This window comes from Microcebus murinus, chromosome 23 (assembly GCF_040939455.1).
Source record: "Microcebus murinus isolate Inina chromosome 23, M.murinus_Inina_mat1.0, whole genome shotgun sequence".
In the NCBI taxonomy this organism is placed as follows: domain Eukaryota; kingdom Metazoa; phylum Chordata; class Mammalia; order Primates; family Cheirogaleidae; genus Microcebus; species Microcebus murinus.
In genome coordinates this window covers 20,139,151-20,164,670 of record NC_134126.1, presented here as the reverse complement: position 1 = coordinate 20,164,670, position 25,520 = coordinate 20,139,151, and the positions used below count along the sequence as shown (strand labels likewise).

At 35.3% G+C, this 25,520-nt stretch overlaps 1 protein-coding gene across 2 annotated transcripts in view; it reads right to left on the bottom strand.

The window, feature by feature from the left end:
- Positions 1–25,520, bottom strand: part of USH2A (usherin) — a 654,133-nt gene that overhangs the window by 531,310 nt on the left and 97,303 nt on the right. For both annotated transcript variants that reach the window (XM_075997054.1, XM_075997053.1), the window contains 2 exons: positions 11,406–11,601; positions 7,050–7,691 (listed from right to left, as the gene is read on the bottom strand). In XM_075997054.1, the coding sequence (XP_075853169.1) occupies positions 7,050–7,691; positions 11,406–11,601 (838 nt within the window). The remainder of the gene's footprint in view (positions 1–7,049; positions 7,692–11,405; positions 11,602–25,520) is intronic.

The window sequence follows — 25,520 nt, the reverse complement described above, 5'->3', positions numbered from 1 at the left end:
TCAAATTCTGGATATATCTGAAGGTGAAACCAGCAGAATTGGTTTTGATCAATAAGACAAGGGTTTGGGAAGAAGAGAGGAGTCCAGGATGTCTGCAGAGATTTGGCCTGAAAAGATTCCAACCCAGGAAATACTAGGAGAATATTTTTTAGTTAAACATGGTAGATTTAACAATTTTCCCCTCCTGAAATCCCCAGAAATTAAATGAAAGGAAAAAGGAAAGGGAAAAAAAAAAAAAAAACGAAGAGGAAATGGCAGCCAATGACTAGGAAGAAAAGCCGGGCACTTGCAGTGGAGAGTTCAACAATAAGCTAATTGATTCGAGTTGCATAACTCTTATAAAGAAACATTTGGAATTGAAAGCTCCAGAGATTTTCCGAAGTCAGATATGAAGTGTAGTTAATCCCTTCTCCAACAAGGAAGTTGTCCTGGTTCTTTCCTCCTAGAAGTTGTCACATGTTAGGGGGAGACAGTAAGCTTTCTCTTTAGACCTTAAACTAAAAGTGGTTTGGATTTAGCAGTTGCAGGGATGAAGTGCTTACAGTGAACACAGGAACTGTATGAAAGGCTGCTTGTGATAGGTGATTTCTTGTGTCGACTTGGCTAGGTTTGCTGTCCAGTTGTTTGGTCAAACATCAATCTAGATATTGCTATGAAGGTGTTTTGCAGATTTTTCCAGAACATGAGAACACTAATCCATAGACATAAGGATCCACTGAGTGTCCAGAATAATTATTTAACAAAAAGCACATCATCATAAAATTTTCTGAAATTAGGAATACAGAGATGGTAGAAACTTCTAGAAACTGCCCCTCCCCCCCACACACACAAAAAAGAATCTGATTAACACTACTAAAAGCTAATGGTATAATTATTTAAATTTCTTGAATGAAAGTGATCTCATACAGGAGTAAAATTTCAAGCAATTCTTTGTGTTCAGGTACCTTCAGACAACAAAGAATTTCAGACTTGCGAAATTCTCGGGAGAAAAAAATCACTTCCTTTCTTGTATTCTTTTTCAGAAGCTGCTGGGGCATGTGCTCTACACCAAATACACAAATAAACCAAGAAAAGAGAACATGTAGAGTTAGGAAATAGAGCAGGCATCCTCAAACTACGGCCCATGGGCCACATGCGGGTGTTTTTGCCCGTTTGTTTTTTTTTTTTTTATTTCAAAATAAGATATGTGCACTGTGCATAGGAATTTGTTCATAGGTTTTTTTTTTTTCCTTTAACTATAGCCTGCCCTCCAATGGTCTGAGGGACAGTGAACTGGCCCTCTGTTTAAAAAGTTTGAGGACCCCTGAAATAGAGGATCCAAAACAGGAGACACGTGAAGAAAATGCCCAGTACAGACTTAGGATATAGCTGTGCAACAGAACTACGGCTCAGCCAGCCCAAATCAGAACAGGAGGATCAGGAGCTCCAGTCCTCCTGGGGACTGATACATCCATCAAGAAAGAAAAAAGCAACTTACAGATTTCTTGGATAGAGTTCCCTTGGAGATTTTTGTTTCCTAGAAATATCTAAGAGAGTCCTAGAAAACAAAGGCTAATTTTTTTCATAAAGGAAATATAGCTAAAGTGTATTATATAGCATAGCTCTTAAGTAGATTTATGCAGTCATAAAGTAATTTCTGAATATTGATTTAACCAAATTAAGAGACTGTTGGGGAGGGAGTATAAGGCACTAAATACTCATCTTTTATAGCAGAAAGACAACAGGTAATGTCTAAATTTTAAAAATCAAGATGGAACAATATATGTATGTTATTCAGAAATATAGAAATGAAACCCCAGAAGAAACATTTAAGAAGTTGAAGGTGGTTTCTCTGAGCAGGAAGATTCCATTTATTATTTATTTATTTTTTAATTTTAGCGTATTATGGGGGTACAAGTGTTAAGGTTACATATATTGCCCATGCCCCCCTCCCCCCTCAAGTAAGAGCTTCAAGCGTGTCCATCCCCCAAATGTTGCACATCTTACTCATTGTGGTTGTATATACCCATCCCCCCTCCCCCCTCCTACCCTCCTGACACCTGATAAATGTTACTCCTATATGTCCACTTAGGTGTTGATCTGCTAATACCAGTTTGCTGGTGAGTACATGTGGTGAGCAGGGAGATTCCTGAGATAAGGATTTTGCAGGGACCTTTACATTTTATTGTTTTTTTTAAGTTATGTACATGCAAACTTTGATTAAAATACAAATTAAATTTAAAAAATAAAAAAACTGGAGAACTCAGAAAAAGATTCATACTTTCTCTATCTTCACACACTCCCTTCCTGGTCTCTTCTCTCCCCTTCTAGCTCCTTTTTTGGGGAGAGGTTCATATGGTATAGTTTTGTTATTTTCTTAGGAGGAGGATTTTTTTAGTTGCTATTTGTGTAAGTACAGATGTCACAAAACCCTTTTGTAAAGATTTCTGGCAAATTGTCCCCTTCCCTTAGAGGAAGATATAGAAGGGACATCAACACTAATACTGAGAATAATTGTCATATTTAAAGTATTTTTGTATTTTATTTACATGTGTGGTTGTCTTACATCTCTTTTTAGAATATCAGTATCTTGAGGTCAAGGATTATCTTATTCAACTTGCATAGCCACAATAATAATATAATTCCTTGTACACTGTGGACATTCAGCATGGGATTTATTTAAGACACTGAGAAATACTCAGGAATTTTAGCAGGGCATCTCATTGGGCTGCTTTTTAGATCAGGCACTCATATTCTTAACTGAGAAAAAATGTGATGGATAAATTCACACCTAATGGATGCAGTGTGTACTGCCTGGGGGGATGGCCACAACTGTAGCTCTGGAGGTGCAAATGCAATTTATGGAACCAAAGAGCTCTGGAGGTGCAAATGCAATTTATGGAACCAAAGAGTTTTTGTACCCTTGTCATACTCTGAAATAATTAGAAAAAGAAGAAAGAAAAATGACTAACTTTAGAAAATAGGGTAAAGAGCAACAGGTTGAAGTTTCCTTTCACCTCACCATTCCTCGTTTTAAACCACTTGTTTCCATCCCAATAAAAAAATCAATATGCCTTTACTTTGTACAATAAAAACTTGGCTATCCAGTTTACAAACCTTGGAGAGTTTAAGATTTCAGAATCATTGTAGATGATATAAGAGTGTGGGACAAATAGTCTATTTGGTAACCACAAGAATATTTTGAACTCTTAGCAATAAAGAAACATAGTTGAGTAGAGCCAAAGATCCAAAAATCATCACTATTTAAATTTATATTACATATTTATTTGTAAATTAATTTTTCAGTTTCCCCATCAGAATTTAAGCTTGGTGACTTAAATTCTGTCATTTATGCACATAAAATGTCCTTTAGTTAGATTAAGAAATCAACAGCACCCACAAGGAAAAGATTTTTCAGTAAAATTCTCAATAGGAGTTTTCTGCATGAAAATAACTATGCTTCCCAACAAACTATAATAATCCCAATCTATACTTTGATCATTCTAGCTTTTCATAACTGCAATCCTAGGTCAGTATCTCAAGAGGACCACAGATAAGCTGCAGATTGTCCTAGGAAATGACAGTGGCTAGAATAGCAGTGGGCCCATAAATCAGGGCATATAAGAAACAGTTGAAGAAACTAAAAAGAAATTTGGTTCATATATCTTCTCAGGACTCAAGAGGCATTTGTGATCTTTGCATAATTTTTTTTTTAATTTTTCAATAATTAAAACTATCCAAAAAGTGCCAAACTCATTATCATTAGAAGAACTTATTCAGAAATCACAATTTTGTAAGTGTAGGGCATTCCTAGGTTAGCCAAGACTGCTTGCTAATTGTCTTCAAGTATCAATTTCCTTCTTATTCATTATGGTAACAAAGGCCCCAGGTTTTAAATAGACACATTGATATGCAGATAGAGAATCTATTTGTCAGCCTCTCTTGCAGCTAGATGTAGACATGCAAAGCAGTTCTAACCAACAGAATGTGAGCAGAACCAATATGGGCACCATTCAGGTGCAATCTTGAAGATAAGGCTCGTTAGCCCTGGCTGGAAATGGATAGTTGAAATATGGAAATCACCTGTTGAGAAGGGACTTTAGAGAGTCAGTGAGTGGAGGAAATGGAGCTCCAAATTGTATCTTCTGATGCTCGTTATGGCCTAATTTCTACCAAATATTTTGCTATACATTGTTGAATTTTTTCAGTGAATGGAAATATTTTCATCATTTTTAATGCTCCCTACTTGCTCTTTAATTGTAACTCATTGACTTCACCTATATGGTCTTCAGAAAAAAAGAAACATAATTAAGGAAGTAATGTATTTGCAATGAGATGTGAATTGTGATTTCTTGAATGTTAACGTCTCTTTAGAGTCAAATAACAAACAGAACATGAAGAAAAGATAAGTCTGAGCATGCTTCAACAGTGCATTCTTTTCGAGTTTTATACAGGTTTGAATTAAGTCACTTTTTAAAACACTGATGCTTAATGTTGAGCAAGTATCTGTGGTTCACGAAGTGAGTGATGGAGATTTACGGGTGTATTCTGCATAAAGAATACTCAGCAGAGGGCACCAACTATCATTGAAAAGGATGACGATACAGCATTCCATGTTGGGAAAGGAGAGTGAATCAAAGCATTAGGATGGATAGAAATCACCTCTGCATGTAACATGTATAGGCACCAGCGAAGTGAATGAAGAAGATGGGTGAGTCAGGAGACAGCAGAAAATAAAGCTGGAAGCATAGACCGGGACCAGAAGATAAGAACTCCTAAAGGTTACCTCAGATGCGACTCAAGTGATAAGCGAAAGAAAACCCATTTTAGGTAGCCCTGTTAAGAGAAAGACATAACTGAAGAAGTGTTCCAGGAGAATTGTTCTGCCAATACTATGTAGGATGGATGGGAAAGAGACACAGCCTGGGTGGGAGAAAAGGAGTTGGGGTTGGGGACAAAGAGATAACCACAGTGAGAGCCACTGAAAGAAAGTAAAGGGCAATAAAGTCAGTATTTCTTCATCCCAGGGAGGACACAAGTGAGACAGGCTTGTGCATAATATAGATAAGGAAAAGCCTATTTCTTTAGTTTGTTGACATTTGATTAAATTATCTATGGCTGTTTCTACCTAACACACACATAACATCCAGAAAAACATAGGTTTATGAAGAATTTCAGTCCATCATCTAAATTGGTAGGTATACAAAATACCTAGATAATGGGTCAAGCCTTTCATCAAAAGGACTAAAGGAAACAGATGCTTTGAAATGGTGATTTCAGAGTTTTAACCAAAATGAGAAAAATCGTTTAGAGTGTGTGACTTGTATTATGTATACAATTAAAGTCAGAATGAAACACTCAGTAAATTTTAACAGAGGATAATTACTCAAAGGATATAACATTTGATCTATTAGCTTTTGCTGGTTACTTAGAAAGAGGGTTATATAAATCATGGTTATTTGACTGTTCAGGAGACTGAATACCTTGATTCCAAAATTAAAGATATTAATAAAAAGTAAAAGAAAAAAAACTGTCATTTTAGGATACTAAGAATTAATTGTTTGCAAATTTAGAAGGATTCATGTGAAGCTGAAAGAATGCAATGTGCTGCGGCTGTCATTTAGGCTGTCTGCCCAGCTCTTAATAATCTTCCCGTGTTCTGGGATATTTACCACCTTGCTCCTACCTGATGGAACAGTCCCTAAAAGCCATGCTCATTTTATGCGACCCTGATATCCCTGGCCACAGTGAACTGGCTTAGAGGGAGTCACCCAAACAAAATTGAGTCCATTAGAATTCCCTCCTTGGAATTATAAGCAAGAGGCAGCTAATAAGTCTCTGTGTTATAGCTGGTAGTTGAATTCTAAAGCAATTTCAGAGGGGATGGGGTGGCCATATAACTATGCAGAGACAGAGAGAGAGCAGGGCGTGCTCTTCTGCAGACAGAGAGACAGAAACACACACACACACACACACACAGAATATGAATGAATACGTATCACTGTATCGCTAGGAACATTCTAGTCCCAGAGTGCTGACTGCATAGGTCCTTACCCTCAGGTTCTGTGGAGCATTCACAGTTATAATATAGTTCCTATTTATGTTTAAACTAGTTCGAGTTGTTTTTTTAAATATTTATATCATGAAAAGAATTAATTAGTTACCCATTCCTTCCTGTCTCTTTGATCTCACTTGACACCCTGACCAATGTCAAAGGAAACTACTGGCTCAGTTCTCCTAAGCTGTAGTCTTTGCCATGAAGAACAGAACTTCTGTCCTACCCCTTCCCTGGCAAGCAAATCATGAATTTGCATCATGCTCATTTTCACAGTCTCAGACAGCTCAGAGCTGATTTTGTTTGGCAGGACAACAATTATTAACAGTACAGCTGTTAAACAATTGATAAATATGTTTATCATGATATAAGGATACATTAACTATAGAGAAACTATATTATTTTAGCTAAAATCATATAAAGGCAAACAGGCAAAGGGGGAGCCACAGATAGGGTCTCTCAGTTGGGAAATAGAAAGATAGGTTTGTGTAAAGTGAGATTAAACAGTAGCCTATTTTATTAACTTGATGGCATTCAAAAATAATTCTAGATGTTTCTATACAACTACAGAACCCATAACCTCTTCAGTAAAAACATTTGGCCAGCTTTATTTAGACAATTTGGTTCATCATCTGAACATCTGGCATGGTATAGATAACCAACTCAAATTTTCCTTTTCTGGAAAATGAAAATTATTCTTGCTTTTTTTAATTTGATTTTTTTCAGTTGTTAAAAGAGGATTTGCCTTGAAGTTGAAAAATTAAGTCTCAATTATGAAATAAGTTCAACTGGCTGGAGTTCATCTAACGTATCTCCCCTAAAATAGCAACACAATATGTCACATAATTTTGGACAAGTTAATAGTTGTATGTGTTGGACAATGATATAAATATGATAATGATGCTGGAAGATAAATTTTTTAGCAGCCACAAACCAGAAACAGGGAGAAATCATCTGTTATGGGATAACAAAAGGAAAACCATTGTGCATTGAAAATATCACACATTTCTCTTACCTGGTTGACATTGATTGCACCTTCTTCCTTGACGATTAGGCAAACACAGGCACTGGCCACTGCCTGGGTCACAGAAACTCCCAGGTAACGTCCCCAGGGAGTCACACTCACACGTGTGGCAGCCATGAACATTGTCAATGGTCGAATTGTACCTGTGAGGCTCACACTGATTACAGCGAAGACCTGTTACCCCTAATTTGCAAGGACATTGTCCTGTTGATTTGTCACACAGCAGAGAGCCATTTATTGTTCCAGTCTTATCACAGTTACAAGGCAGGCAGAGGAAAGAATTATTTTGCTGTAGATAAAAGTTTCCTTCCAAACACTCGTTGCACTGTCTTCCTCCAACGTTGAGCTTACAGACGCACTGCCCTGTGTCAGGATTGCAGACAGTCCCAGAGATGGACCCAGCTGTGTCGCAATCGCAGGCCTTACAACCAGTGACATCCAACCCGTAAAAGTTTTCTCTGCAGGTGTCACACCAAAGTCCTTTGGCTTCTTTTTTGCACTCGCACTGCCCAGAAAAAGGATTGCAGACTTTGTTCACTGAGCCGTGGAGGTTACACTGGCAGGGCTCACATCCATCATCATTAAAACTTTGGAGAAATTTAAATCCAAAATTGCAATGATCACACCTAAGCCCTGGAGATAAAATATGTTTAAAAGGTGAAGATGGTAAAATGATTCCATTCAAAACAGCTGAAGCACAAACAATGCTACTGCAGACATTTAACACAGACACAGATTATCGAGTGCTTTCTCACAAGCGACATCACACAGAGGTAATTGTATATCTAAAATACCTTGACAATCCTTAATTTACCTCTCATATACAACTCTGTTTGCAATGTGCTTCATAAAATTGTAAGGATTTATTACTTAATGCAAAAAAAAATATGTTTCATGCAAATGTTGCTTCTATTCCATATACTGGAGCTCTTTTCCTCTTTAACAAATATTAAAACTATTTTGAGAAATATATTCATTGTAAAAGGATAGTAGAATTACACATACTACATTACTTGTTTTACTAGAAATAAGAATTCTCTAAAAATGTTTAATAAAATATTAAGCAGGGGATAAAGTTTTAGTCAGACAGGATGAGTAAGTTCTGGGAATGTATTGTATACCATGGTGACTATAGTTAATGTCTTATATACTTGAAAATTGCTAAGAGCTTAGATCTTAAATATTCTCACCACAAAAACATAAGTATGTGAGGTGATGGATATGCTAATTAAGTTGAATTAATCATTTCATGTGTACATATATCAAAACATCATATTGTACACTGTAAATATATACAATTTTTATTTAAGTGTACCTTAGTAAAGCTGGGGAAAAGGAAAAAAAACAAAAGCTTAAGCTGATAACTATTTTTCTGACAATAGCATACACATTTATTCTGAATATCATACATGTAAATAATTAATATAAATAAAACTTATCCAGAGCAATTTTTATTTTAATCTTTCTGCAGGCCCCTATATTTTATCATTTTCAATTAATATAAATTATGCTCTCCTTGGCTCATAAAGCAATCACATTGCTTGTCAGCTTATGTGATTCAGAACATACCTCTTAAAACACTAAGTAAATTCTGTTCTTTCTATTACTTCTGTTTAAAGGAGTACACATATACATTTTACAAATGGAGAAAAATGTTTTATCACCTAAACTTAAATCTCTGACAACTTAGGTTAGTCTCAAAAAGGCTATTAGAAGGCAAAGGAATAAAAAAAATAAATAAAATTGTGAATATTTAGATGCAAAATGCTTCCTTTAGGTAGTTTTCACACATCTGTGCATTTAAATAACTACTGTGTGAGCTTGCGTCACCTGAAACATTTATTTCAAGCTATAAGATCAATTAAAAAATTAGTCCTAAAATAAGAGTCAAAAACAGACTCAGGAATGCATATGTAGAAAAGCATTTCCTAAACTGGAAGGAAATGCATGATATGTATGTATATATATGGATAAAAATTCAAGAACTCCAATGGAAGGCAAGTTCTTTAACAGTGATGAATGACTCACCTAAGGCATATCATTTAATTTCAATAAGGAAAATAAAAAAGGACCACTATTGCTGCAAATTTTAAAAATAACTGTATTGTTAACAAGAATTATGACTCATTTTGAACTATTAAAATTGGTCTACATGGATTCATATCATATCAGTTTTAAAAATATGCGCAGTGCTTATTTGAATATGCCATACATATTCCTGACAGGTAATCTATTCCTAACGATACTCAGGAAGGCCTACAGGGCATCACATTCGGTGTTAACAAGTACAGGCGAGTTAGCACACTTGGCATTTAATTCACATTCTTCTCCCTTTTTATTCTAGATGAATGACCTACTTTAATAAAATTATTGGTGCTAATGTATTTTACTGGTGATAGAATCATTAGTAAGATTTAACAGTTTTGTTAACTCTAACAGTTTGCTTTTTGAAGCATACACAACATACACTTGTATTTGCTGGGCTTTTTTGTTTTTCATATCAGCAAGGTAAAATCGAATAAGGGTACTTCCTAATCCCACTAAGAAAATTAAACTTATATACATTATCAAGTTTACATTTTTATTGAAAGTACTCCATGAGCAGAAATAAGTCTAGAAATAATAATTATTTATAATAATACTAAAATTATTTAGTCTTCACAAAATGTATGTTTATATTTTCCTACAGTAAACTATTTGGATCAACCAATAAAATAGGTAAATGGCAGGGAGGTCATAACACATTCTAAGTAAATTTTGATTTTTTTTTTTTTTTTTACTTTCCTCAAGATCTGGACTCTAACCTTCACAGGAAAGATTCCACTGATATAGAAAAGTAAACATTCCACTGTCTTTAAAGGCCTTGCTTCAACTTTTGTTTTCACATCTTGAATTTAAACTATATCTCACATTAAAGAACAAAGGATGCCCTATAGATTGAATTCACAGGTCGTAGAATTCATTCTGCATCACAGATAAGAAATACAAAGATGTGCTTCTCTTTGTAAGTCATTCTTTTCTTCTAAAAAATTAGCTTTCATATGCTTGATATTTATAAAGGCAAGCTGATGTAATCTTTATTTAAACTTGAGAAATCTTATGTAATATTATTATGTATGTCCATATTCCTTTTTATTAAATTATATTGAAATGCTTACCTAGCTTAATTGTATGAAATAATACATGTATATCATCTACAACTATAAATGATAAAATATTAGAGTTATAACACAGAAATGAAAATAATGCTCAGAATGATATGTATGTATGATATATACATGTGTATGTGCATATGCATGTATGCATTTGTTTGTGTGTGTGTGTGTGTGTGTGTGTGTGTGTGTGTAGTTATCACTGCCAGGCATATTTTTATTATTGTAAGGTTCAGGTCAGTGTTAGAAAAACCATGGATGACTTGGTGTCTTGAATGACAATAGAAAGGCAAAGGTCTTTTTTAAACTTCCTATATGAACCAAGCCATGTTCAGTTATAATACAGGACTCACTTCATCAAGAAACTTTCCTCTCATAATATTCTCATATATCAAAATTTCAAAGTGCATTATGTACATAGTGCATTTTGGGCACTTGATAAATTTTGTCCTTATGTGGCGGTTGTTCCCCTCAAAAATGTTGGATGTAATAAATTGCCATAATCAAATCTAATTTCTGAAAAATACCTGTGGGAGTAACAAACAAAAAAGCACGTCTTATATAAAAAAATGATAAATAACACTGAAGGTAGCTGTTTATTATAATTAGCTTGGTGCTGAATTACAAAATTAAAATTATGTGGCCCTTTATAACTAACCCTAGCAATATATATGATCTGTGGAATTATGTTGACTTATTTTGCATTTCATAGGAACAGTTCAAAGAAATATAATAGAAAAAATGGAAAGATTTATCACAAAGGACCCTGTAGCAGAGAATATTTTGAAAAAATCCATTTATTTTGGTCTATTAAGAAAACTAGCATGGAAATGATTTGCTTAGAACTCATTAAGTGTAAAACATTTTGAAAAAGTGCTAATTTTCTAAAAGAAACATCTATGCAGTAAGCAAATTATATTTTTCTATGACTTATTAGTATGGGCTCATGTGAACTAACGCATCTACAGAATAAAGAAACTTCTAAAGGGTTGATTAAACTAAGCTTCAAGCTGTATTTTGATAGAATTATTAATTTAATCATTTTTAGACAGTTAATTTCATCCAAATTGTTTTTCTTTTTCCAGCCTGCCTTGAGCAAGGAAATTTGCTTTACTCTTCAGTTAAGAAATCAAATAGAGAATTTTATTCCAGATGGTAATAGAGATGTGACCGTAAACTTTTGCATTACACATACCAATAACGTTTGCTTTGCACTTGCACTGGCCTGAATTTTGGTGACAGGTAATATCTCCATCCACAGTCCCAGAGGTATTGCAGTTACAGGGACGGCAGCCATCAGGATCCAACTCTTGTAGGTTGTAGAATCCATTCTGGCACTGATTGCACTGTCTGCCAGACACATGTCTCTTACAATTACACTGGCCTCCAATCTAGAGAAGATACAACATTTTGTAGAATGATGAACGTATCTATTTTTAGATAATTTGCTCATTAGGTACAAGACAGGGAGGGAGGGAGAAAAAAACTTTAAATGTTCAACAGACAAGAAGGTAATAAGGTATTTTTTCCTCCTGACACAAAACATGGGAGGCTTCAGCAGGGTGAATATATAGAACTGAATGAAAATAAACCCCATCGAAGTGAGTGGTATATGACTAAAAGGAAAACAGGGAATTAGCCATTAAGTACAATATAAAGAAGTCAAAATACAGACATGTAGCAACTGAAAATAAAAAAGCAAGAGCAGTTAATTTAGTCCTTACAGCTCCACCTCTCTGTTTCTTTCCTCTCATTTATTCTTCCGTTGATCCAAACTTGTTTTATGCACGCTAGATGTTTAAATTAAGGAAGAATATTTCCATAATAATATTATCCCATCAAGGTTTTAACAATGTTCAAAGTTTTCTGTTAAGAGCATCTATTTATTCCTACTGGTACTGACTCTAATACCGTTTTTTAACACAACTCTCCTTTTAGGAATATTTCAGCCTATTTATGGGTTCACATCACCACATTAAGTATATTTAGCTGATTTATACTGTGGTAAAACAAAATGCGAACATGTTACTTGTTTGAAAGCATTTTCAAGCAAAATGACAGCTAAAACACTCAGTATTTGTTCTGCTCAAGCTGCTGTTTTGAGAAGAATGAAAATACATAAAATATATAATGCTCATATACTATATGCATAGATAATAACTATGTTGATGAAAGAAATAAAACTCCTCATAAGTAAACATGTGTATATAAAATGGGGAATAAAAGATGAGAAATTTGATAATAACCAGGACTTCAACACAGAGCTGTGGACACAGACGTCAAATCTCTTTTATAGTCACTGACGTCTCTCCCCCAATTTCCTTTCGCTTGGCCCGAATCCAGCTCTTCACATTTGGAGGCAGGGCTCTCATAGAGAAAAGCAACGTCCACGGGAAAAGACACAGTTTGATTTCCATTTCATGTCAAGGATGCGGAAAAATATGACGAGGTTGGGGTTTAGTTACAAAGATATAGGGAGGGGCTTTCAAATTAAAGAATTGGTGAAGGCCTACCACTGCCTCATTTTTCCTCATCTGAGAAATAGGGACTTACTGGGATCTTTAAGGATAAAATAAGGCCATTGATATGAAAATATCTAAGAGTCTGAAAAACACAGGATTACACACACACCAGATGTAGTTGTAGATCATACTGCACCTCAGTATCAAAGACACACAAAGGTGTAGAAGGGTGAGTGAGGACTATGCACTGCTCCCTTGTGCTTGACTGTTTCTTGCCCCCACGCCCAGCTAGCCCCAAGGAAACCAGATCGTTACGCACAACAGGGATTTGATTCGGCCTACAAAAGCAAATGGCATTTATTGGTGCATATATGTTACCTACAGCCATGAAAACTTAATAGGCCTCTGATTACTTTTAACACTTCAAGTACATCACCCGATAATGTAGGCCTTTTTGCTGGTGCTTCCTACGCGTTGGTCCTGTTCTTCAAACACATGGCGGGCACCTCAGGTACTGGACATATGTTTCTGTCAAGGAATAATCTTACACATTCTCTGCATGTAAAGAGTGTCCTTTCAAAGATCAAGAGCAAGAAAGAGTGACAAAAATAAAGAGAAATAAAAATGCCAAAACTTTATCTTTTATATTATTTTGTTATATTCTTAATTTAAATGTAATACATGTATCAACTGGAGCTTCCTTGCCTTTGGAGAATCTACATAGTAAGACTCTGTGTAACTCTAATTCCATTCCTGTTGAATAACAAAACTGCTCCTTTAGTTTATAAGAATTCTCTATGTATTGATCATTTCATGTTCACTCTGACCCCAGATGTCTTCTTCCATTTTGGAATCTTCTTGCCTCCTAAGAGCACAGCCCTGCATCACCCAGAGGTGAAACTTGGCTAATACCTCAATTTTAAGAAGAACTCCTCTTGTTCAAAAAAAAAAAAAAAAAAGTGGGGGCGGGAAATACAATTATTAAACTTTACTAATGGTTGGAGATAAAAGAAAAGTGAAAATTGTACTTTGCAATTCATAACGTCCCTTTAGTTTTCCTATAACGAGAGATTTTCATGGGCTTCTGTACTCTAATTACTTACCATCTCTGAGGTTTCTTGCTCCTCCTCCTTTGCTTGCCCTGAATCAGATCTACTCTTATCTATACGCCTGACTCTCAGCAACTTTTTTCACACAGAACATCTTAAAAGTATATATTATTATGTAAATTTCTGCCAATACTTAAGCTTTATCAAGGTATTTTTGTCAATATGAACAATTCTCTTCATATGAACTCTGCCACAAATTAAATAGGACAACAATTTTACGGTCTTTTAATTAATCAGAAAGTCTATGTGGCACATATAGATTATAATTTCTCTATATTTTCTATATCTTAAAATGTAGTTGCATTAGTCTGGCTTACGTCTTATCTCTTTTTCCTAGTTTCATAAAGCAGAAGATTTTTCTTTGAACTCTTTCATCTATTCTAATATAGGCATTGGCATTCCACAGTTTTGTTAGGGTGTACTTTCATTTTCATTCAGTTCAGAATGCTTTCTAATTTCTGTTTTATTTTCCTCTTTGACTCTTGGGTTATTTAGCATTATGTCATTTAGTTTCCAAATATTTAGGGATATTCCAAGAGATTATTTTGTTATTGATTTTTAATTTAATGATAGCCAGATAATATACTTTATATGACCTGAGTTTTTTTTAAATCTATTGAGGCTTGTTTTATGGCCCAGAGTTTGGTCTGTATTGGAAGATGTTTTGTGTAGACCTGAAAAGTAGCTAGTGTCTGCTGTTGTTGAGTTGAGTGGTCTATAAATGTCAATCAGGTTGGGTTGGTGACAATGTCGTCCCAATATACACACTTATTGATTACCTATCAGTTTGTTCTATTAAATATTGAGGGGTATTGAAATTTTTGCCTATAATTGTGGATTTTTCTATTTCTTCCTTAGTTATATCAGTTTTTGCTTCATATATTTTGGACCTCTGTTGTTGGTGTATAAATATTAAGAATTGTTATATCGTATTAATAAAATGACCATATTTGCAATATGAAATTACTTTCTTTATACTGGATCATATTTTTACTCTAAAAAAATCTATATTTTCTGATATGAATAAAGTCATACCAGCTTTCTCATAATTAGTGTTTACATGATAAGTCTTTTACCAACCTTTACTTCTAACCTATTTGTCTTATTCTTGAAATGTATTTCCTATAGGCAGCATATTCTTGATTTCTTTTACTTGTTTTAAACAATCCTTTACTTGTTTAAACAATTTTCCAATCTCTGAATTGTAAGTAGAGTATTTATAACATGTAAATTTAGCATGATTATTGATATGGCTAGGTTTAAATCTATCCTCTCCATATTTTCTCTCTATTCGTCCCATCTGTTATGACTTCTTTGACTTTTTTGGCCTACTTTTGTTTATTTTCTATATTTTTTGTGATTCTATTTTTTATCTTCCTTTTGGCTTACTAGCTCTAAATCTTTTTTTTTTATTAATTTAGTGGGTTTTTTCGTATATCTTTATCACATTCTATCTTTAAAGTGATAAACTGTTCCGGATACATTATAAGAACCTTGCAATAGTATACAGTTGATCCTTGAAAAACACAGGTTTAAACACAATGTGGGGGTCCACTTACATGTGAGTTTTCTTCTGCTTCTGCCACACCTAAGACAGCAAAACCAATACCATGTCTTCCTCCCCCTCAGCCTATTCAATGTAGGCTGATTTCAAGATTAATAAATTAGGTGAACACAGTCAGTTTTAATCAGTGGTTCTCTCTGTATAACGGTCACTATAATTTAGGTAATTTCAAGCAACAGTTCTAAAACCCCAGAAACATAAGTATATGTCTTCCTATGTACTCATTTGGCTGGTGGTAGAGAAAATCTAATGTTCTATATATCTTCTCACAGAACTCACTAAAAAGCAATGAGGTCACGTTGGTGTTGCCAAAGTAAGAATTCGAAAAGCAAACTCAGAAATTTAAGAACAGGAAGACTGCCCTGGAAATTAAATTGGATTTGGAGAGTTTTGTTTGAACAGAAAAGAAATAGAAATGAAGGCAAAAAAGAATTCGTTTAATCTATCTGCACATTCTTCAGAGTATTCTTTTCTTTTATAAAGAACGTAATAGACTTGTCTTTTATAGAAATTATTTAACTTCTGTCCTTTCTTGGTAGAGAAATCACTCATTCACATTGTCACACACATGCACAAGGTAGGCACCCCACGGGTTTTATCAGGTCGCGCTATACTGGCAACACCTTTCCGTTTCTACCACTTCTTCCTCCAGAATTGTCATCATTACCCAAAAATTCTATACAGAATGATCTCAGCAGGTCTGCTCCTCTCCCCGATCCATTTCATACACTGCTATCAAATTAATTTTCGTCCACCTGATAATGCTGCCTCCATGGCACTGTGAAGGTGAGTTGGTGAGAGTGGGACACCCATGTGCAGAAAAGGAGATGCCCTTTCTGCAAAAAAAAACTTAAAATCAATAAAAATTGAAGTTAGGATGGGCTTATCATTGGCAATGAAAAAATTAAACCCTTGCACAGTTCATTTAAAGATAACAATAATAAACAGTGCATTTTGAGGTTAAATTTAACAATTCCTGAGTGTTTCATTTATTCACTATTATATATACGTTGGCTAACACAGTCCCTGGCACATAGTAGCATCCCCATAATGTTTTTTTAGTAACTGAATGAATTACTTCAAATGTATTGTTAAAACGCTGAAATACGTTTAGGAGATATTATCAAATATAAGTGTTATAGAAATCACAATTTCTACTCCCTTTTTGTAGAGATAGTTATGGCTTCTTGAATAGCCTTTGAGGGCATATTTACCCCAAATTCTTCTCCATTCACCTAAAAAAAAAAAAAACTACACATTCATGCTTTTGCAAATTTTTGACTTAAACATACATGCCACTTTTAAATACCAAAAAAAAGTCTGAATATACAAATCTACTTTCAACATATGTATAGTGTATTCTGAAGTTGAGTCTTTTGATGGTCTATAACCAAACATTCCAAACCTAAAGAGTTAAAAGTCCATAAAGGTCAAGGCCAGGAATCTTTATTTTTAAAAAGTTCTGTTGGTGATACTTGTGAACACTAACATTTGGAAACTATTGCTCCCATACTGCCACTGCAGTAAAGTCAATCAATTTCCTATCAGTCTTACTGTTTTTTCACCTTAGTCATATATCTCATCAAACATAGGTCTATCGCTGACCATCAAAGAAACAAAACCTTTCCAAACTGAACCAGTATTGGAATATTTATACTTAAACTAAGCATCTGAATATAAATTCTATAAATAGACTGGTTTCAGCAAGATCTTTTTTAAAAAGGCATTTATGAAATATCTAATCGTTTGCAGTACCACTGGTGCTTATAAGGAAAAATACATATGTATCTATATTTATGTCTGTATTTACACAATATATTCTACCTGATAGGAGCTTACTCAGCCCTAAGATGGGGATCCAGATAATTGCTACATATTAATAGTATAGACACAATGACTTCTTTCCTGAGCTTCTGCCTCTCAAGAGAAGAAAAGTCCACATTGATGTAACAGGCTACCTCTTTGCAAGGTACTCATTCCACTTCAAAAATAAATAAATCTGCAGTGGGTTCTGCCACATATAAATGTCATGAATTGGAGAATGCCAGGTGAATAATGTACATCATAATACTTGTTTCCATTTAAGTGTTTTGTGATACTGCTGTTTATCATCTTGCTCAGCTGTCGAAAATATTCATTTGAGAAGAAAAGCTTCTACATTGGTATAAAACCAAGATGTCTTTTCTTTTCTATTCTACAATGCCTATCATTTATCAGGCTGGTAGGTATGTTTTTATAGCACCCCTTCCCCTCCAAAAGGCATTTCCAAGAAACTGCTTTCTAACTACCCACCATAATCTCTAAGGAGTGTGCAAAAAGGTAAAATTCTGAAGTATGTTCAAATAAAGTGAGAGTAGGAATGCAATACATTTTTTCTCAATCTTTTGAGTATTCAAGATGGAAAAGGTGTAAAGAGGTTCCCCACATACTGCTGTTCCTGGCAATAGTTATATACTTGAAAGGTTTTAAGAGGAAGCAATGTAATTATAGTCCGTCTAGTTCTCAAAAGGGTATAATTTCATATTGCATCATTCTTTCTTTTCTTTTTTTTTTTTTTTTGGCTGGTTTAGGTCTATTTCGCTCAGAGATTATAAGCTATAACTTATAAAAGATGCATGTAATATATGTCACCATGTTAAATTAGAGCATTTCATAAATGTCATCTGAATGGCACAACTATACAGTATGGTCTTATTGTAATTTGCTGCAAAATTAATATAGTAGTTATTAACAAGATGGTGTTTTGACTTTATCAAAATGAAAGATCTCAAGGTAGCATTTATTTCCAACATGAATAAATGTATCTTCCATGTCTATAGTTAATGTTGTATAAAATACACTTTTAGGAAAGTTAACTCATGTGGTTTAACTACTTTTTTGTTTTATTTTAGTAAAAGTGATAAAAGTTGTTTCTATGCACTTACATAGGAGAATGCCTGCTTGCTATAGTGTTAATTGACCAAGTGAAAATGTATGTTCCAAATATATTTTGAGAGGCAGGTGTCCATCTGAGATGATAAATAAAATGAATAAATCAACTTTTAAACAATATCTTTACAAAATATTCAAATGTCCTACGTTATGTGTAAGACAATAAGTTGGATCCTTGGTACATTAAACACTAAAGGAGGTACATTAATTCTTTATTACCAAGTAAATTTCCATTTGAAGATTGTATTGGCTCCAAGAAATTAATTTGCCATTCAATTATGTAAATATTGTTATTTCCTAAATATTTAGGAATTTTGTTTAATATTTAGTATTAAATTAATAGGATTTGGCATAAGGATCCACAAACCAATGAGTTTATTTCCTTCCTACTTTTGGATAGTGTAAGTTGTAGGGCAAGGTTCCTCTTATGCGCCATGCACTCTGCACAGTGCTGGGAACATGTATTTAAGTAAGAACCCCATGCCTCTAACCTCAAGCTGATCTTGGGTTTCAGAAATAAACAATACAAGTTTCGAATTTCTGCACTACCTCCTTATTGCCTGTGTAATCTTACTTAATTTCGCCGAAGGTCAGCATCCCCAACTATACAGTGGATAAATTAATAACTACTTTACCAACTTTGGTAAGGACTGACTTAATTGACTAGAATGCTTGGCATATTTCTTTGCACATGACAGATGTGAAACAAATGGAAGCTATGAGACTCTCAAAGACTAGTTTCCATCCTTATGCATTCTTTGCAATAGGCCCATCATTTCAGAATGTGGCATTCTCATGCATGGTACCAAAACAGCAAGGTAGGCAAAGTGGAGACCAGGCCCTTTGGCCCACCAGAGCTGAGACCATTCCTTACTCCTGGAGGGCACCAGGGAACCTAGCAGCCTCATCGCCACTTCTCCCTTGATTCTGGGAATGCACCTTCCTTCAGAAATGATCAGCACGTTGGTTTTGGAGGCCAGGGAGGAGGAGGGAGGCTGACTGCTGACTATATTCTGTTCCTGAACAAGTCAGTATCTTTAAAAAGCACATACAAAGGGTCACTATGAGGTAGTCACTGTTTTTTTCTTAAATAAACTTACTATTCTCATATGTATCTATATGTGTATCTACCTACCTATCTAAACAAACGATATTTTCACCCTTTAATCATAACCCCAAGGAATTATGTACAGCTTATAGTGGTCGCTCTTGCTAAAAATCTTAAAATACTCATATTTGAAACTTGTTTCCAAATCTATGATCCCTAAGTGTACTCTATGCAATGAATGCTCTTTATGTTTAATTCTCCTCCCAGCCCCCTTCTCTGGGAACACCTAGGGGGAAAGTGATTGTTTTCTGATTTCCTTTTCCCTGGGGCCTCTCTCACACACATGCTCATGAACAAGTCTTTTCATCTTGCATGCAACCCGTTTCTTCTCCCACATACACTTCTTTTTGCTGGTATGGGCTGCTATGGTATTGTACTTCCACAGGTGACTCTGCCACTATCACAGGGTCTACTTCTAAGCAGGCACTGCCACCGATATTAATGGCCTGGCAACACCAAGATTCTCATGGGTTACTCCACTCTCAGGGGTCCTCATTAGACAGAAGCCACTCTGTTCTGTGTGTACAAGAGAATGCCCCTCTCACTTATACCTTCTGTCACATAGGCATTGAGATGGCAGGCTCCCCACCAACCCCATGCCCCCCTTCCATAGGATGCAACTGTAGCTGGGAAGTGGCTACCCAGCCAGGAACTATATTTTTCCAGACCCCCATGTAACTAGTAGACGTGTAACTAGCTGTCACCAGTGGAACGATAGCAAAAGAGATATGTGCCTCTTTTGGACCAAAGCTTTTAAAAAGCGTGAAAGTTTTTTTGTTTTTGTTTTCTTTTTATTCCATATTATCCTTTCCTTTCCCAGTGGCAGGCAATGAAAGGCACTTGTGTTCCGAATTGTCATATAGAAGAGAGTTACCAAATAGCTAGGAAAAGCTGCCTTGGAGAGGTACAAGAGCAAGAAATAAACTTCCATATTGTTTGGGCCATTAGACATTTGGGGATTTGTTACATCTATTAAGCCTATTTTAAGCTGCATTGCTATTGGTAGCAGTGCAAAGGGCCTTGTATCACATTATCTTACATGAACCAATTAACTCAATTCTTTGAGCATCTAGTCACCACCTAAGTCTTCTGCAAATGCTATCAGGGCTCTCTAATCTAGCCTTAAATACCCGAGGTATTATTTCGCCCTTAGGATAAGTTTGTTCCCAAGAAGATGTCAGATGTCTCCAAACACGTGGATTTCAACTTAAGCTGAGGCTGAGAACCTCACCTCAGTTCCAGCTCCACCTATTTTACTTCCAGGCAGCTTGTCACAACCTTGATTCTCGGATAACTTCCTTAATGCTAGCTTTGCTATTAAGCTAAGACTCATTTTTCCCTTCTTTTCTCATTTATACCCCAGGACCTTTGTGCCTACCCTTATGAACCTCACCCTCTACCTTCTGAGGACAGTTATTGCTCAGTTTACCAGCTACATGAAAAATACAATTCATATCTCCTAATTCTCTAAAGGAGAGACCACATGGCTCGTACTCAGACTCTCGTGTCTCTATTTCAGCTCTGGGAAAAACCTCTGCCTTTCATATCCTTCACCACTTTATTTTTTTTATTATTTTATTTATTTGTTTTTTATTCCTTCATATTATGGGAGTACAAATATTGTTAGGGTTACATATCTTGCCCCTGCCCTCCCCTCCCCCACCCCACTCTGCCAGAGCTTCTAGCGCATCCAGCCTCCAGGTGGTGCCACGCACCCACCATGGAAGTACATACCCTTCCCCTCCTCCCCCCTTCCACCTGCCCACTTCCCTATTACAGATTTTTTTTTCAGACATTTTGGTTACAACGTATATCTTTATCTCTCCCTAAAAAGGGATAGAGGTAATCCCTTACCCCCCACAAATGCTCGCCACTTCCTTAAGATGTGGGTCTCCCCCCTCCCAATGCCTGTTGAAGACTACCATTTTTGAGCATCGTAGTTTTAGTCAATCAGTACCAATTTGACGGTACTTTATTAATGCACATAGACAATATCCACACATCATTCTATTCAGGGACAAGTTCCTCATAGGAACTAAGAAACTCATGCTAAGGAAATAAATGCATTACTTTTATCTCTTCTATTTGTACACTAAGTATTTGAGTTCTACAAAATATAAGGTAATATATTTCTGGAAAATTCACATGGTGACTTTTGGACACGTTGTAGTAATTAATGACAAACATCTAGTTCAGAGCAGATGAGAAAGTATTGATGAACTGTAGACAATGGTACATTACTCAGTGAAAGCATATTCTGCTCAAAATTTTAGTGTATTTCCATGAAAATTATCACTCTGGGGGAACAATCAATCTTCTTGAGTAGGGTCTCTATTCCTATGATTCTATCTTCCATGGGTTGGGAGAAATACTTCCTTCACTGATGCCTTCCCATTTCATCTAATTCATTTCAACCCAAGTCTCCTCCCTTATTAATCTCTTTTTAAAATGTCTCTTAATCATTTCTCTCTATTCTGGTGCTACTACAGCACTCTATTGATTATTGACCCCTTATTGAACATTATAATCAACCATTCTTCTCTTTTTTTATATAATTATAAAATATATAAAATAACCATATTTATAATATAAAATAACTATATTTATAATAAATATAGTTATAAAAAATAACTATATTTTTAGTTTTCAACCAACTTTTTCATTCTCTATTTATTGTCTTTTATTTCCACTTTTTTAAGTGGCTTAGGTTAAATTCTCTGATTTTGAAGATATAACTTAGGGCACAATTCAACCCTAATTTAATAGAGGCTCAGTGGTTTGGAAAACTTAGGAAAACATTTGCTTTTAAGACAGGATTCATAGAATGGAGCAAAGTGAACCCACACCTGACCGAGTGTATACATGTGTACATAAGTACACACTCACACCTCCCCTTTCCTCCCTTCACCACGTCTACATCCAGCTTCTTTCATCCATGCATCCTTGACAATGTTCTAACCCCTTGGTTATTCAAAAGTAGCCATAGTCCAGCAGAAATAGCATAATCTGGGTACTTTCAGAATGTAGAATCTCAGTCCCAATCCCCAAACTTCCTGAATCAGAATCTGTCTTATAAAGATACCTGGGAGAGTCATGTGCACGTTAAAAGTTTGAAAAGCATTACTCCAGCTGACAACCACCATATTGACTGTGGTGGCCAACCTCTCATGGCTTCCTCAGCTCTCAGCTCTATTCCAAAACACCAGCAAAGAAAGAGGAAGAGGAGGTAGCAGGGATGGAGAAACTCCCAAGCAGGAAAGCACTCAGACGATATTTACTCAAAGTCTTTCATGTGAGTCTGGCCATGTGCTAGGGACTTTCACTGAAATCTCCTTACCTTAGGAGCATCACCTGTGGAGGTGACTATAGCAGGCACTCCAGGAACACCAACAAATGTGTGGATGGCAGGGTCTGGAGAGGGCAAGGTGGTGCCAGCCAGATTACTCCTACCTTGGGTCAGCAGCAGACTGGGATCTCTAGATAGATGCACTTTAGATGTGGGTTCAAAGACCCTTCTCCAGATACTTCAAGGTACAGAAAACGCATCATCTAGGCCGGGGACTCTATTTGGTTCACCTGGACTTAAGTCACACCAGATGAGGAGAAGGGAAAGGACAGTCACCTCCCCAAACTCAGGACACATATCAAATAAGTCATGCACTGAGTCCAAGGAAACAAGACAGTAGTGCAGTGGTATTGCAGAAAACTCACATTATATGTACCTATATATAGGTACCTCATAACCAAGGTACCTATACCTCATAACCAAGACTGCTCATAAGATAAATGGATTTCTTTTACACAGTGCATTAAATTATCATATTTTTGGCCCATGTACCCCTTTTAGATTTCATGAAATTACTGAAAGCTCTCACCCTCAAAAATACAGAGACAAAAGAAAAATACAGAGGCAGACAATTTCATGACACAGACATAAATTGTTTACTACTCTAATTTACACAAATTGTACACTCACATCGTAGCCCTAGGGATATAAGGACTCCATATTAATAATACTTTAACAATAATTATTACTTTCCATTTTCCTCTCTCCTATTAATATTATTATTGTACTTTAGGTGTTCTCTGTGTCTTGACTTTGGTATCAGTATCTTTGGGATCTGTGACTCAGAGCATTACTTCATGCTATTCTCAAGATCTTGGCATTCACATGAGGAAGAATTACAACATTTCTTATGGAAGAATAAAGCAGACATGCCATATCTTATGAGATTGGATTGAGTTTCAAATGACAAGTGCCAACGGGAAAGTTCCCTTCCAGAACACAGAGCGCATGAGACAGTCACTCAGGCCATTTGGGGCTGGCTTGATTCCTAAGTTATTATAACAAAATAAGACTTGAACTACTGCCTAATTTCCTTGTATGTTCCCTAATATTATTAAGGATCGCAATTGCATGAATTTTAAAAGTGTCCTTGAATTCAACTTTACAGTTTATAATTCTGACATTGTTGACAACTTTTTTAGTGTGTATTCTGTTATCCCATTGATAATGACAGTAAACATTTTTAGGAATCATTTATAACATTATTCAGGCAAGGTGTACTTGACACAATATTTCCGCATGTAACAGCAGCAATCTATATACTTTGTACTTTGAGCATGAGAAAAAAAATAAAAATTAAGGAAAAACATGACTGGAGGTTTTTTTTTTTTTTTTTGAGACAGAGTCTCGCTTTGTTGCCCAGGCTAGAGTGAGTGCCAGGGCATCAGCCTAGCTCACAGCAACCTCAAACTCCTGGGCTCAAGCAATCCTCCTGCCTCAGCCTCCCAAGTAGCTGGGACTACAGGCATGCGCCACCATGCCCGGCTAATTTTTTCTATATATATTATTTGGCCAATTAATTTTTCTATTTATAGTAGAGACGGGGTCTCGCTCTTGCTCAGGTTGGTTTCGAACTCCTGAACTCAAACGATCCGCCCGGCTCGGCCTCCCAGAGAGCTAGGATTACAGGCGTGAGCCACCACGCCCGGCCATGACTGGAGGTTTTAAAGTCACACAACAGTTCTATCATTTTTATTTACATTCATATTACATTCTCTCGCTACCTATCAGATTTAATGACAATTCTTTGTTTTGTTTTTTTCAGACTATAATAAAGTAGATTTATAAAGAAAAAAACTTTTAAAAAGGGAAAATGCTTTAAAAAAAAAGAAAAATGTTAACATTTTAAAGCATGTCTTTCCTTTTATGCAATTTAAGCTGTATTTTTGCATATGGAAAATTTTCAGCATACAGAAGCATCTCAACAACACTGGTTATTTGTGTAACTCTAAATAACATACCTAATAATATCTATTGACTTTCTACTTGAAAGTTAGAGATATTAATGAATTTTCAACATTTTCTATTTCTTTTTTATTCTTTATTTCCAAATTTATATCCTTCTATTATAGACTCTCAATTTTATAGTATTTACCTTTCATCTTATAGTCATCATGTCTTGTCCTCTTTGTCTCTGGGTTGAAATTCATACTCAATATAAACAAAGCTGACACTGTTAGGGTTATATAAATATTATTAAGCACAAAACAAAAAAAATTATTATTTGATCTTAAAAGAGTAAAATCAATTATTAAAAACCTACTTAAGGATAATATTCTTCAGGACCATAAATACCAATGGATACTTTTAAAATATATTTGGACATATTTACTTTTTTGGATAATTATTTATCACTTCTTGTGTTCAATGTTGTTCTCTATCTTACATTCTTTTAAAATTTTACATATTAAGTATTTTAATATGGGGTTATAAGTGACCATTTATCAGTACAAAAAGAGTCTTAACCTTATATTGGAGTGATAGTTTGGTTAGAACTGGGTATTTGGTTGTTCAAAATGCCTTCCATTGGAATTTTTAAGGTAATTGTGAACTACTTTCTAGAAAAATTAATTCCTAATGATGTCGATATGACTCTGATTTCTTTTTCTCTATGTCTTTTTGTATATATATTTTTAGTTTTGAACTCATTATAAATTCTTTCTTTCTCCAAAGAAATTCCCAGATATTATAATTTTATTGGAGAACTCTACTAAACCTTTAAAAAGTAATTAGCAACAGCTCTGTGCCTCTTACAGAAAACAAAAAGGAAAGTAGACCTCCTAACTCATT